This window comes from Moschus berezovskii, chromosome 9 (genome assembly GCF_049115385.1).
Source record: "Moschus berezovskii isolate FMDL1 chromosome 9, NW_MosBer_1.0, whole genome shotgun sequence".
Classification (NCBI taxonomy): domain Eukaryota; kingdom Metazoa; phylum Chordata; class Mammalia; order Artiodactyla; family Moschidae; genus Moschus; species Moschus berezovskii.
Window position 1 is genome coordinate 56051263 of NC_142468.1, and position 15791 is coordinate 56067053.

At 35.7% G+C, this 15791-nt stretch overlaps 1 protein-coding gene across 1 annotated transcript in view; it reads right to left on the reverse strand.

Moving 5' to 3' along the window:
- Nucleotides 1-15791, reverse strand: part of VPS13C (vacuolar protein sorting 13 homolog C) — a 181163-nt gene that overhangs the window by 79596 nt on the left and 85776 nt on the right. The window contains exons 33-41 of the mRNA XM_055437136.2: nucleotides 15357-15661; nucleotides 12718-12865; nucleotides 11675-11783; nucleotides 7437-7573; nucleotides 4881-5037; nucleotides 3427-3506; nucleotides 2885-2944; nucleotides 2052-2208; nucleotides 297-413 (exon numbers count right to left, since the gene is read on the reverse strand). Of these exons, the coding sequence (XP_055293111.2) occupies nucleotides 297-413; nucleotides 2052-2208; nucleotides 2885-2944; nucleotides 3427-3506; nucleotides 4881-5037; nucleotides 7437-7573; nucleotides 11675-11783; nucleotides 12718-12865; nucleotides 15357-15661 (1270 nt within the window). The remainder of the gene's footprint in view (nucleotides 1-296; nucleotides 414-2051; nucleotides 2209-2884; nucleotides 2945-3426; nucleotides 3507-4880; nucleotides 5038-7436; nucleotides 7574-11674; nucleotides 11784-12717; nucleotides 12866-15356; nucleotides 15662-15791) is intronic.

Consider the following 15791-nt stretch of genomic DNA (forward strand, 5'->3'; position numbering starts at 1 on the left):
GAACTCTCAAGAGTCTTCTTCAACACCACCATTTGAAAGCATCAATTCTTCAGCACTCAGCTTTCTTCATGGTCTAACTCTCACAACTGTGAAGTTGGAAAGCTAATGGTAAAATTTATATGGAAATGCAAAGAATGTGGAATAACCAATCAGATGAGGGGGAAAATATAATTTTACTCTTACTGAAATCTTGGGAAAAAAAAAGACAAGCCATGAGAAATCTACCATACAACAAGCTCATTCTTCCTGAAGATCTAAAGAAACAAAAATACCTACACCAAGGAATAACTACTTACCATGTATTCTAATATCTGCAATGTTACACTTCTGATCACAGACAAAAACATTAAATGCATTTAATTTAGCAGTGACTTTTAAATCAAACACATCATCTTGAGAAGAGTTGCTGGATACTGAAAAGTAACAAAATCCTTGTGATCAGCAAAATGTAAAGATGATATAGCACATAAAATAATCTCAAATTCACTAAAAGTACAATATGAACTGTGAAGAAAGAACCAAAAAGGTCTCCATTAAGATTATATTTAATTAATATTATTTTAAAATCAGTTTTCAAATGCCAATCAGACAAAAACTAGCATTTTTCCATCCAAATTAAAAATAAAGGCAACCTTTATTAGCACCTGGTAAGTACAATTTTGTTAGATGGAAAACTTTACTATAACTTTTCTCATAGGAAAAAAAGAAAAATCCCTATAATAGAATTCTAGGATTCCATTAGAGATAAATTTTGATTTGGAACTTCTTTTCACATCATATATTAGATCAAAGAAAAATATTTCATGAAAAACTGAAATGGTGAATTAGTAAAAATATGTATTATTAACTATGACACATATAATACATGTTATTAACTATACAGCCAATTTCTCTAGATTGTATTCTGTTTCTCCATGAAGAATCCTAAGATAAAGTCTGTAAGAAATGAACATAAAGAGCTAAAGTTAAGGAACAAAAAGTTACTTTATAACACGTATTTGTGTCTATGTACCTGTGTCTAAGAATCACAATCAAATGGATTCCCTCCAAGTCCTGATTGATAAATATAAAATATAATTTCCTAGAGATGTGTCTTGACTGACGGAAACAATGTTTCTTATAAAACTATAAAAGTATGGGGTTATCAGTCCTTAATCACCAAGATGATAAAGGAGGTTTTTTTTTTTCCCTTAAATTTTTTTTTTCTTTTTATTTTTCCCCTTAAAATTTAAAGCAACATAATCAAACCATAAAAAACAGCTACACAGCATAACTAGAATATTGTTTCTCTGGATTAGGATTTCTTTATAGTTTATTGTGAGCTTAAATATTCCCTGTATCAGATCTAATATTACTTAACAGCTTTATACTTTAAAGATGCCAGTAATATAGATATAATGCAAACAGATAATGGTCTGAAAATTAAATGACAATATGTTAGATACTCACATCATATGATATGAAAGAAAAATAATTAAAATAATATTTGACTTAAAAATAGGCACATGTTCATTCAGGCTATACTACATCTAATATTTTCAGGGCACAAGTCATGGCATGTGCCCATATCTCTATGTGACTTAAATACAGTTTTGGTTTGAAACCAAAGTGAGTCTGTCTCTTCCATGAGATTATTCCTTTTGTGTCTTGCGAAGCTTAAACCTGTTGAGTACCAGGTAGCTTTAACTGACTGAAATGGGCCTTTGTTACTATGCATCGCTGTGATCATACTTTAATTTCTTCCTTTCTCGCTTTCACTAGAGTGAAGGCTATGGGCACATCAACGCAAGGCAAGGCAGTGAAATCAAATATAAATACATGATTAATATTAAACACTTATTTAAAATCTCTCACTAAATTTATATCAATACCCTAAGAGTAAAATCCGCTTTCTTTTGAAACCAACATAATCTGTTAAAGCACCGGAAACATTAAGGTGCTAAGTGGTCATCTTAGCTTAAAAATACAAGTTATTCAGTTCAGTTCGGTTATTACATATGATTATTAAAGTTCAGGTAGAAAGTATGAGACCGTGACTCAAAAGTTAATACCAGTTTTGGCAATGATACTTCTCGACTCCCCCATAAGTGGTTTCAGCTCCGAGTCCTTCTTAGAAGGTTCAGAGGATGGAACAGCAGAGGACAAAAAATCCATGAAGGACAGTAAAGCTTCCAAATGAAGAACTAAGTCTAAAGATGAAAATGAAACCTAAGATAATGAACAATTAGAGAGGCAAATTTCAGATATGGAAACATATTTATGACAAACTTCAACATATACAAGTAGCCCAAGAATAATTCAACCAAGGACCTTTTTTATTTGAGAAAGAATTCACTATTTGTTAATCCTTTACCAGACAATAAACTACAACTGCCAACTTCTACACATGACCATACTTCTAACCTCAAGAGAACTTGATAGGTTTTAAGTAACGATTTAGGAAGTATTATCAGCCTTAGTTCAGTCCCCTTACAGATGGTTCCAAGAGCAATGTCTGTACTGAGCCATACTTTCTGCCTGACCCTTAATTTTTTTTCTAATCCTAAAGTCAGTTAACAATTCAAGTTCTTGATGCTTCCATTAATAGGACGTCAAATAAGAGTTGTGAATAAAATTCCCTTAAAAATGTATTATTTTGTCCTCAACAAGGAATCATTCATTTGTACCTTGGAAACAAATAGTCTTTTAGGAAATCAAATAAAGTCTTGTAATAATTTTATCTCAGCTCCATATTCATTTCTTCCATCTACAAGATTAGATCTATTATTATTACCACTCTTACTCTAATTTTAGAACTCACAATCTCACAGCTAAAGATGGCTTTGAAGCTATATTTAATCATTAACATATACCCTAGCCTTATAGTGAGTTAGAAAAGACATACCTTAAGTGTTTGTTTGGTATTGTCATGAGTAGTTTTAAATTCTGGTCCATCAATGTCTGCCTACAAATAATGGAGGATTAAATCACCAGGTTGGAAACAATAAAAATTCATACATTGCAAAATATATATACATATAGTCTTTACTTTTCAAAGCATGCTATGAAAACACTATAAACATATTTTTAAAAGCAAAGAAGAATATGCCAAAAACATGACCACATAAGTAATTTTCACATTCTGTAAAAGCAAAAACCCAAACTAGGAGGAAATGATACAGGCACGGAAAATGCTAGTGCATCTGGATTATATTTTGCTTCAAATTACAATGGAACTTTGTGTACTTCCACTTATTCAAAAACATACAATTAACTCTGAAGGTTACTGAAATGATCCAAGACTGTCAGACACTTGCATAATGCCCTATAAACAACCAGTTTTAGAATAAAAAATTTTAGGGGAAAAAACTGAGATATTAAATATGGGGGAACTATATAAGTTCATACAGTCAAATATTAAAGAATTTTAGAAATGAAACTAGGTACCTTTGTCAATAACATTTTCAGAAGGGGTTCATCTGTTACATTAGAAGAGTTAATAATGTGAAGAGGTCCTCCTTTAGAGTCTAAAAGAGAAAGAGAGATCATTAAGTCTTTTAGATATTTCAAATATATTAAAAACACATCAGCCAGATACACAACATATGTATTTCTAAAACCTCAAGAGTTGGGTGGTGCAGTGGATAAGAATCCACCTGCCAATGTAGAGAACACGGATTCCATCCCTGGTCCGGGAAGATTCCACAATGCTGTAGGGCAACTAAGCCTGTGCGCCCTAGGGCACTTGAGCTACAACTACTGAGCCTATGTGCCTCAACTACTGAAGCCTGTGTGCTCAAGAGCCCGCATTCCACAACTACTGAGTCTGCGGGCTGCAATTACTGAAGCCCTTGAACCTAGAGGCTGTGCTCTGCAACAGGAGAAGCCACCGCAACAAGAAGTCCCATGCACCAGAGCAAAGAGGAGCCCCAGCTCACCCCAACTAGAGAAAGCACATGCAAAGCAATGTAGACCCAGCGCAGACAAAAATAAATAATGAAAATAAATTTGTAAAGAATTCAAGAATTGTATGCTAAAAATGGTGACTTTTACTATATGTATCATATCTCAGCAAAACTGGCTTTGAAATAAAATCCAAGATACTCCACAAAGACAAAAAACCAGCACTAGCCAATTAAAAATGATATAATATTTGGTACAACTGGTATTACTTATTTCAACAAATAAGAATATATTAAAGGACAAAGCTATAAAATACTTAAACTAGGGATTATTCTCAATACAAGTCTGCTTTACTTAAAGTGACCCCATAGAATCCCAACGGACTTTAAATACCCATATTAACTTCAAAAGTTACTTTGATGCAATTTAGGAAATGAATTTGAAAGGTTGAAGAGACTACAAAAGAATGCTAAATTTTTTCCTCTATATATTTCTGTATTGCTTGTTATTTTTTACAAGTATATATTAATATTATTAAACACAAAAAACACTGCTGTAATTTAAAAATCAAACAAAAAATTTACTTTCTAGTAAACTAACTTGCCTTTCAAAAAGGGTCCCTGGGCTCTATACCTGAGTATCGTACTTGGGTTATGATTTCCTAATATGTCAGTTCAGAGAGAACAGTTATAATATAATGTTGCCTTTTACAAGTTCTGAAGTGTTTTGTATAGACACTGGAGACACAGGCCTCATTCTTCTTTTAGATATATTCTACTTTGTGCTAAATATTTAAATATAGACTTATTTTGTGATCAATTACTACACAGAAAATAAATTTTTAATTTTTAAATATCAGATTACTTTCTATTAAATGTAATAAATTTAAATTAATTAAATAATTATGGTGACATTAATAGATATGCCTAAAGTGTATAAAAAGGTAGGGACCTCTGCCTATTAATGTATAATTTACAAAGACTATACCTCATACTTACCAGTGAACTCAAAGCATCGCATACTAATCTTTTTTAAATAAGCTTCAGCAGTCAGGTCATAGGCTTTAACTCTAGCTTCCAGTCCAAGCTGCAGGACATTTAGTTCATGTAAAGGCCTTCCCTTCTTTTCTGCTTTTTCCATCAAAGTAATCACAACCTAGAAAAAGATACTGGTATTACCATAAACTATTTCACTAATATACAATGAAGATATGTTAACAATTTAATAACCATCCAGAGTGATATAATAAAAATTCACCCAATGTAAAGATGTGCACTTCTGTGTGTCTGGAAATTGCCTAGGGTTATTTACTTTGGTGGCTCACTTATCTATTCAGACTTTTAAAGCACAGCCAATATATTCTAGTGGATTTCAAGACAGCTGTGAAAAAAAAAAAAGTGGTTCTGCCTAATTCCCAGAAGTCCTACTCTGATGGATGGTGTCAGACCAAAGTCTGAGATATACAGTCAATTTTTAAACTACTCCTAAGGCAAGGTTTCTCAACCTTGGCACCAATGACATCTGGGGCTGGTTCATCCTCTCCAGGGAGGAGCAGTCCCAAGCACTACAGGCTGCTCTGTGGCATCACCAGCCTCTACGCACTGGCTGCCAGTAGCCCTCTCTCTTTGGATGGCAACAACCAAAAATCTCTCCAGATGATGCCTATTATCAGCAAATTGCTTCCTCCCACCCTAATCACTGTCCTAGCAAAGACAACTGTAATTACATGTATCACAAATTATATTAAAAAGGATTTATGGGTTTTTCTATGTACATATGTTAATGAAGCCCATTTGCAAATAGACTGATTCATCTATCAACGTTTCGATTATCAAAGCTTAAAACTCTTCAATGACTCTTAATATCACCAGAAAAACAGCAGAGGTTTAACATTAAGGAAGTTTGTTTCAAAGCATATATTTCAGATTTTAAAAGTAGCATTTATTTGTTTAAAAATTTATTATGCTTAACTCAGAGACAGAATATAACCTCTCACAACTATTTAACGATGAAGGGATTTTTAGAGGCAATGTTTTTCTTCCAAGTCCCTCTATGTGTGACACTTTCCCACATATAAACATGTTTATGTCTGGTTCCTCTCTCTACCCTGTCCCAGTGCCCTTCCTGAATCCTGTTTCTCAGACTCCATTTTATTACTCTTTAAAAACACAACCCAAATCTCACTTCCTCCAGGAAATCTTCCCTGATCCTCTCAGACTGCTTAGATGCCCTCTTCCTACTATGAGGGCACCAAGGACGGAAACCATCTGCCTTGGTCAGGCATGATGATAACCGCTTGCCTGAACTGTCTCACAACAGAAGGTCCAATAAGGATAACAGAGTGTCCCCAAAACCTAATGGAGAGAATTCGGGATAAAAGCGGATCAAAGGAGGGAGGAGATGCCAGAGAAAGAACGCGGAAGAATTCAGGCAGGGCCAAAAGGAGGAGGAAGGAGACAATACGTCCAGCCAACCTCCCAGAAGCCCTCACACTGCTATCGACACTGGCCGAGTCATGTGTGCACCATCAGGAAGGTCCTGAGTCACCAAACGTCTCTGGTGAGCAAGATGACTGGCAGAGATAACCCAGAAACTAACCCCATTACCATAAACCCGAGACTGGGGACCATGTGACGGAACAATTCTCCTAGGTTCCCTCATCCGACTGCTCTTGGTCCAGGCACCCCTTCCCAATAAAGTCTCTTGTGATGTCAGGATATGTGTCTTCTCAGACAATATATTACTGGGTGTCAAACAAGAGCCCACTCTGGAACCCAGGAAACCCCATCCTGTAACACTACCATCACTGCCACAAGCTCCCTAGGTACACTGTTAGTGGGAATTACAAAACTGTAATTAGTGGGAATGTAATTTAATGGGAATATTACAAAAATGTTACTAGTTTTCTTGTTTGAGTTGACTCTATGCCTTTTACCTTTGTTTCCTTAGCACTCAGCCCATGCAATGAGTATCTGTTACATGTGTGAATACAGAAGAGGAAAATTCATTTACTCTTTCCTTAAGAATCGGCAGATGGACAGCAGATTAAAAATAAGATAACATCTTTTAAATTTATACACATTTTATTCTATTGTATTAATGGTTTCTAAAATTTGCAAAGAATTTTCTCAATCCTTTTCCTGTCTTTCCTACGCAAAATCCAAAGCAAGACACATTCCATCTGTCCTAAAATCATTTGAAAAGTGTGTTAGAGGGCATACTACCATTTTTTCTATGAAATATTTATCTTCCAAATATAACTCATCTTTAACAAACTCTCAAATTTATAAACATTATGCTGCTGCTGCTGCTGCTGCTAAGTCACTTCAGTCGTGTCCGACTCTGTGTGACCCCATAGACGGAAGCCCACCAGGCTCCCCCGTCCCTGGGATTCTCCAGGCAAGAACACTGGAGTGGGTTGCCATTTCCTTCTCCAATGTGTCAGTCGTGTCCGACCCTTAGTGACCCCACGGACTGCAGCCTACCAGGCTCCTCCATCCAAATATCCATTATTTATTCACCTCATTTTATAAAAACAGATGAAAATTACATACCTCTTTAATTTCAAAATTCAACAGCATATTAATGATGTTTACAGATTTTATTTCTTCCACTCCAGTTGTTGAAGTATCTTGAGAAACATGCACATCTTGTTTTAATGTAGAGATTTCAAGTGGTTCTTTAATTTCACCTAAAGATGTTTAAAAGAAATTCATTTACCTCTGTTCACACATTTCCTACATGAATACTCAGTGAGGACTTAGACAAGTACTCCAGACTTGGTGCAAGCATTCAAAATCTACAAATCAGAATTATACAGCCCCAGCCCTTGGAGAGCTCACAGTTTAGTAGAAGATACATATATACACATACATATATAGTACAAACAAAATAAGCAGGCTTCGACTAGTCACATTAAATAGACAAACGTTGACAGAATCTACGTAAGTGGATAGAAACCACATAACTAGGCAAGACACTGCTATGAGGAGGTCAAGAAAGTCTTAATAGGAGAGTTATCATTCAAGCAGAACTGAAGGATCTCCTCAAACAGAGGAGACATTCTAAGAATAAAATAAGAGGTAGCAGAAAATCACAGAGAAAGAACACATCGGGACAGGTTTTGCAAACAGAATGGAGTTTGGTATGGTTAAATCATGAGGAGAATAACAAAAATGAAGGTTTGATAAGAAAAAAAGCAGGGGAAAGTTGAAGTTTCTTATGCCATACCAAGAACCAAAAGTAAAACCAAATGACTATGGTTGTCCTGAAATTCATACCCTGAAACACAACAAAATTTGCTTTCCAAACCGTAACACACAACACTAATAACAGCTATCACTTGCTAAGTACTTACCTCTATGTAGGATGCTGTGCTAACAGTTGTACATAGACTACTAGCACAGTTAACTCTCATAACAATACTTTGAGGTAAAAACTTTATTGTTCTCACTTCCCAGATGAGCAAACTGAGGTCCCAACAAACTCAGTACCTTGTCTAGTGCTTTCCATGTGGAAAACCACTGCTGTTAATTATTACCTTTGAGAAAGCAATACACAGGGCAAGGTTTCTTAACTATCACCTTATTTTAGCACTGTTTCAGGCATAGTATGATCCAGGGGAAATAATTCTGGCAAATATTTTGCTTTTAGAAAACGATTCCTAGAATAGGCAAAGATTTCTTAAATAGAAAAAAAAAAGTCCTGATCATTTAAAAAATATGTATTACAGTTCATTAAAAGTAAATAATTCTATTAAACACAAGGCCCATTAAAATTGTAAAAAGGTAAACCAAAGATAGAAGACATTTCTACACATATACTAACATGTATACATATAGCAAATGTAACCAGCAAAGGGTTCCTATCCAGAATGAATAAATAATTCCCATACACCAATTAGGAAAAAGACCACACCTTAATAAAAATGGTCAACAGACTTGAATGTGTGCTTAGTCGCTCAGTCGTATTCGACTCTTTGCAACCCCATGGACTGTAGCCTGCCAGGCTAGCCTGTCCATAGAATTTTCCAGGCAACAATTCTGGAGTGGGTTTGCCATTTCGTTCTTCAGGGGATCTTCTCGACCCAGGGATCGAACCTGCATCTCTTTTGTCTCCTGCATTGGCAGGTGGATTCTTTACCACTGAGCCACCTAGGAAGCCCCCATACTACACTTGATCTTCTCAAGGCTGAGAAGACTTGAATGATCATGTCAAAAAAAAAGAATATCCAAATAACCAATAAGCGTATGAAAAGATCCTCAATTTCATTAGTTACCAAGGAATAAATAAAAACCATAGAGATACCACTATAGAACCAACAGAACAGCTAAATTTTACAAGACTGACAATGGCCTTCCTGGTAAGAATGTGAAAAAACTGGGACTCTCATACATAACTGGTAGCAAAGTAAATTGATTCAACTACTTGGAAAACTGTTCAGTATAACCTGGCATAAGTTACTGAAGCTAAATGTAAGCTAACATATAACCCATATACCACTGTAATTCTACTCTTAGTTGTATGTTCAAAATAAAAAAAGTAATATAACTGTACCAAAATATTGTGCAATAACTTTCATAGCAATTTTACTCATGATAGTCAAAAACTGGAAACAGGAATAAAAGGAACAAACTAGTGCTAGATATTTCAACAGACGAATCCCACAAACAAAATGTCGAATGAAAGAAGCCAAAAAAGAAAGAGTAATTTTTGTATGATTCCACTTATATGAAATTCAAAAAGAGGGAAAACTACTCTATGGTATTACAAACCAGAATGGCAGTAAATTCTGGGTGGATCTTAGGGGAGGGTGGGAGCCATAGATAAACAAGTTCACTGAATGGTACACTTTACTTTATGTATTAACATAGTTTGTTCATTGTGTGTGTGTGTTTGTTGTTGTTGTTACTGTTGTTTTTGAGATAAAACTGACTTAAATTATTGAACCCAAATCCAAAGCTGCTACTCTGTGACAACCCAGAGGGGACAGGGCGGGAAGGAAGGTGGGAGGGGGTGCAGGAGGGAGGGGACACATGTATGCCTACGGCCAATTCATGTTGATGTACGGCAATAACCATCACAATATTGTAAAGTGACTATCCTCTAAGTAAAATTTTAAAATATTGTATTAGTTTTAGGTTTTAAAAAAAAAAAATCTTGAAAATCTAAAAAAAATACAGTGGTATACCATTTTTCACTCAGCAAATTGGCAAAAAAATTTTAAATCTGATCATATGCTGTGTTAGAAAAGGCACAGGAAAACAACCTGATGGGAGTTCAAAACATTCATACTCATTTTGCGTATAAGTTCTATGAGGTTCAACTGTCAAAACAATAAGTGAAATTAGATTTTATTACATGTACTAATTAAATTATTATTTTAACAAAAACTAAATGGCAAGCCACTCCAGTACTCTTGCCTGGAAAATCCCATGGATGGAGGAGCCTGGTGGGCTGCAGTCCATGGGGTTGCTAGGGGTTGGACACGACTGAGCGACTTCACTTTCACACATTGGAGAAGGAAATGGCAACCCACTCCAGTGTTCTTGCCTGGAGAATCCCAGGGACAGGGGAGCCTGGTGGACTTCCATCTATGGGGTCACACAGAGTCGGACACGACTGAAGTGACTTAGCAGCAGCAGCAGCAAATACTCTTTTATCCAGTAGTCCTGGTATTTTCCCAACAGATAAACATGTACTTGTAAAAGTGTATGCACTAGAATAATTAATGCAACATAATAAAAGTGAAAGACTGAAGTAAACCTGACATGTCCATTAATAGGGACTTTATAAATTATGATACTTCAACAGAATTTAATACCAAGCATCCATTAAAAAGAATGAGTTTGATCTATATATAGCATATATACAGATATGGAGTGAACACCAAGATACTCTATGTATGTGTACATGCTGCTAAGTCATGTCAGTTGTGTCCTACTCTTTGTACCCCCATGAACTGTAGCCTGCCAGGCTCCTCCGTCCATGGGATTCTCCAGGCATGAATATTGGAGTGGGTTACCATGCCTTCCTTTAGGGTATGTGTATATACATAATATAAAACAGCTTAGAAAATAAATCTGGTAGTTACTTTGCCTCAAGTGAAAGGACCACTGTATCTAATAATTTAAATTCTCTTGCCTTTATATTGCAGTACAATTTTTTCAGTATCTTCGTTTAGTGGTAATTTATCAACCACCTCAGTTTTTACACCTTTATTACCATACCAGTGTGTGCATGTTCAGTTATGTCTGACTCTTTGAGACCCCAGGGACTACAGCCTACCAGGTTCCTCTGACCATGGGATTTTCCAGGCAAGAATACTGGATTGGGTTGCCATTTCCTTCTCCAGGGGATCTTCCCAACCCAGGGATCAAACCTACGTCTCCTGCATTGTCAGGTGGATTCTTTACCACTGAGCCTCCAGGAAAGCTCCAGGTATATTACTACTAAATCTTATTTAAAAGTCAGATCAAGTATGCTACATAGCATACTGTCAACTTAAATTTTTTCTTTCCTGTATGTGCAAATTCAAAACTTACTCCAGGAATTCACCACTGATCTGAAACCCTTCTTTCTGGCCTCCTCCTAACTCACGCAACTTAGAAATAACTGACAGTTTGCTTAACTTAAATGGAAACTGTCGTTTTATTCAATAGTATCTTATTTATTTTCTTGGTAATACAAATCACAGTTGTAAATATGTATTCATTTACTTCATTTTCATTGTTTATCTACCCTACTAAATTGTAAATAACATATATTATGCCACCTATTGTCAGCCTCTTACCTGTCTCCTGTATTCTTGGTTTTATTTTATTCAAATCTTCAGGAGCCTCACCAAGATTTTCTGCTAGTATTCTAAATAAAAGATTAAGATCTTCTTGATTTAGATTAACCTGTGAAATACAATGTTCCAAGAAAAGATAATTTCATTTTTAATGAAATAATTCTAATACAGAAAATAAATCCTTAGTAACAAGACACTAAGAACCAAATAATCTTAATGCTGACTAAAATATTATATAATCACTATACACTCAAGTATTTCACTACTTATTTTATGTTAAAAATCTCATTTTCAAAGATAAGACAGTGTCTGAGAAAAACAATATGACTTATGAGTCAGTATTAGCTTCATCTACTTAATCAATATGATTCTCAGTGAAAGTTAATAATGATTAAAGAAATCAGATCGCCTTTTTTTGGAAGAAATTAATTTTGGAACTTAAGTGCTACCAAGCACACATAAGCGCTATTTTTTAAACAATAACAATTTCAATGTAATAGAAAGGGTATCTTCAATATAAAAAACAGGGTTCATTCAATGCTATACTTATGGGTACTTAGATATCCCTAAAATAAAAGGTTGTGTATATAATATATAGAAGAAATAGAATTATAATATACTGATACTAATAATTTACCAGTAGATCTCTGCTAATGTGTACATATAACAAATTTAAAAGCTAAAGAACACTTAACTAAAGATTAGTTAGTTCAGTCGCTCAGTCATGTCCGACTCTTTGCGACCCCATGAATCACAGCACCCCAGGCCTCCCTGTCCATCACCAACTCCCGGAGTTCACTCAAACTCATGTCCATTGAGTCAGTGATGCCATCCAGCCATCTCACTCTCTGTCGTCCCCTTCTCCTCCCGCCCCCTATCTTAAATTCTACTAAAAACAACGAGATATTCTTGGACAATATCACACTGAAATATTTCTTATAACAATCAGTAAAAAAAAAAGTCCACATTTCATTTGGATTTATAATGAGAAAATCTTCAGTCTCAACTTTCAATAACAAGTTTTTTTCCACTCATATACTCACATTCATTGACTCAAGATGTCCTTTAATTTCCACAACAGGCACCTTGTGGTACCAAGATGCAGCTAGATTCCGATTTACAAAAAACTCCAAGTTAATGGGGTGCAACAGCTGAATATCAGGATGGGAGATTCCTGGCTGGATCACTGTCCTAATGGGAAATATAATTGATATATATGCATAAACATAGGGGCAAATGCAACATATCATTAAAAAAAATAAAGTCCAAAGTTGTTGCTCTAAATGCTGATTTGAAACACAATGCTGTTTTAGTGTTTTCTAAACTTGATTTTGCTAAAGCTGAAACTTCAATACTTTGGCCACCTCATGCGACGAGTTGACTCACTGGAAAAGACTCTGATGCTGGGAAAGGTTGGGGGCGGGAGGAGAAGGGGACGACCGAGAATGAGATGGCTGGATGGTATCACCGACTCTGTGGACATGAGTTTGAGTGAATTCCAGGAGTTGGTGATGGACAGGGAGGCCTGGGGTGCTGTGATTCATGGGGTCGCAGAGAGTCGGACACGACTGAGCGACTGAACTGAACTGAAACTTGATTTATAGTTAATCTACAAAGCACCAGCATGAACAGATTAAAATACAGCTGACTTTTGAACAACACAATCCATCGCAAAGCGTCGGACACGACTGAGCGACTTCACTTTCATTTTCACTTTTGAACAACACGAGGCAGCCGGGGGGCTAGTGGTGACAACCCTCCATGCAATCATGTAACTTATACTTTGCCCTCCATATTTTGGTTCCACTGTATATGCAGTTCCTCCACAACTGTGGTTTCAAACAACCATGGACTGTTAATACTGCATTATTTACCACTGGGGAAAAAATCTGCTTATAAGCAGAATTATGCAGTTCAAACCCATGCTGTTCAAGGGTCAACTGTATATGATATACAATTAGCCTTTAAGAAAACTTTTTTTTTAAACAGAAGATAGATGACAATAATTTATAAAAAGAAACTGATATCACTGACAATATGGGAGAATTATCAATACAGTTGTTCAAGGACTCATACATACACTGGTACAGAGATTAGAGAAAAAAATGGCAAGACGAAAAGCAAGCTATTTCTAAGTTTATAAAGCTCTTCACCAGGATTCTTTTCTTGCCTTATAATCATTCCTTTTTTACTCAAGATAGTTAAACATCCTTGGATGGGGTAGAAAATGATTTTAAAATGAATGGACACACTTTCAAATGTCCTCTGGTGTAGCCCAAGATCACATCATAATGTACACAGCATTCCTGCCAAAAATGTATAAGCTCAATTAAATCATGAGGAATCAGACAAAACTGAGACTCATTCCATGAAACAACTAGACTATACTCTTCAAAACTATCATCATCATGAAAAACAAAGAAAAGCTAAAGAAGTATTACAGACCAAATGTCTATCAGTACAGAAATCCCCCTCACTAGTACAAAATACAATTTAATGCCACATGTTACCATGGACTGAAGGGGAAATTCTTGGCCCAACTGGTAAAATCTGAATATTGAATGCATGTGCTATGTGCTCTGCCCATGGGATTTCCCAGGCAAGAATATTGGAGTGGGCTGTCATGCCCTCCTCCAGGGGATCTTCATGACTCAGGGACTGAACCTGCAACTCCTGCACTGCAGGTGGATTCTTTACCGCTGAGACAGCAGGGAAGCCCTATTGAACCCATATTGGATAATATATTATATCCATGTTAAACTTCCAGAATTTGCTAACTGCGGTGATTATGTAAGATTAAAGTCCTTGCTCTTAGAGACACATGCTAAAGTATATAGGGGCAAAGGATAAGATATCTATTCTCAAATAGTTTAGCAAAAAATGTTTTAACTTCCAGTTATGAAATAAACCTTGAGGACATAACGTATAAGATGGTGACTATAATTAATATTACTATATTGTATATTTGCAAGTTGCTAAGAGAGCAGATCTTGAAAGTTCTCATAACAACAAAAAATTTCTGGAATATGTGTGTTGACAAATGTTAACTAGACTTACTGTGGTGACCATTTTGTAACACATACAGATATCAAATTGCTATGCTGCATATCTGAAACTAATATAATCTGTCAATTATATCTCAATAAAAATAAAATTTTTAATTTTAAAATATTTTTAAAAATAATAAGTATATATACAGAATTAAAGCAAAGGTAAACAATTGGTGAATCTAGGTGAAGGATTATATGTGAACTCACAGTACTATTTTTGCAATTTGTCTGCAGGCTTGAGATTTTTCAAATTAAAAAGTTGATTTAAAGGACTTCCCTTGTGGTCCAGTGGTTAAGAATGCAGGTTCATTGCATGAACCCCTGAAATGGGACATGGGTTCAATGCCTGGTCAGGGAACTAGGATCCCACATGCCTTGGAGCAACTAAGCCCATGCACCGCAAACAGAGAGCCTACACACTCCAAAGAAAATACCACATGATGCAACAAAGAACCCACATGACACAACTAAGACCCAACACAGCCAAATAAATAAATAAATATTTTAAAATAACTGATTTAAGATACTGTTCTGTACAACAGAAGTATGTTGACTGTGAATTTCAACAGTCATAAAACTTCATAGACAATATTAAATAACACTTGAATACATAATTATTGAAAGAGCATTACCTAGAAAGCTTCAGTTCTGTTAGCTGCACATCCATTCTATCAATCACTGGAGGGTCTGAGTAGTTTTCACCAGATACCAGACTGAACTGATTCTGAACTCTGATTAACCCAAGATCAACCACTACTGCATTGGTGGAAATGGAAGACTGTGGGATGACTATAACTGGTGCTTTCAAATCAATATTGATGGAAACACGAAAGCTCCTCTGGGCAAAATCTTTCACACTTGTGGCGGCCTTTTCTGCAGCCTGAGCAGTAGCTGCACTCAGAGCCTCTTTTGCTGTCTGGAAATTGTTCAGGAAGTTCTGGAGACACAAAGTAAAAGGAGAAATTCAAACAGGAGGATAAGCACATCATTTCTAACACCATCTTCTTTTTGTTTATGTGCTAATGTTTTCCCAATAAGTAACTTTCAGTTGAGTTCTATTTTTTTAA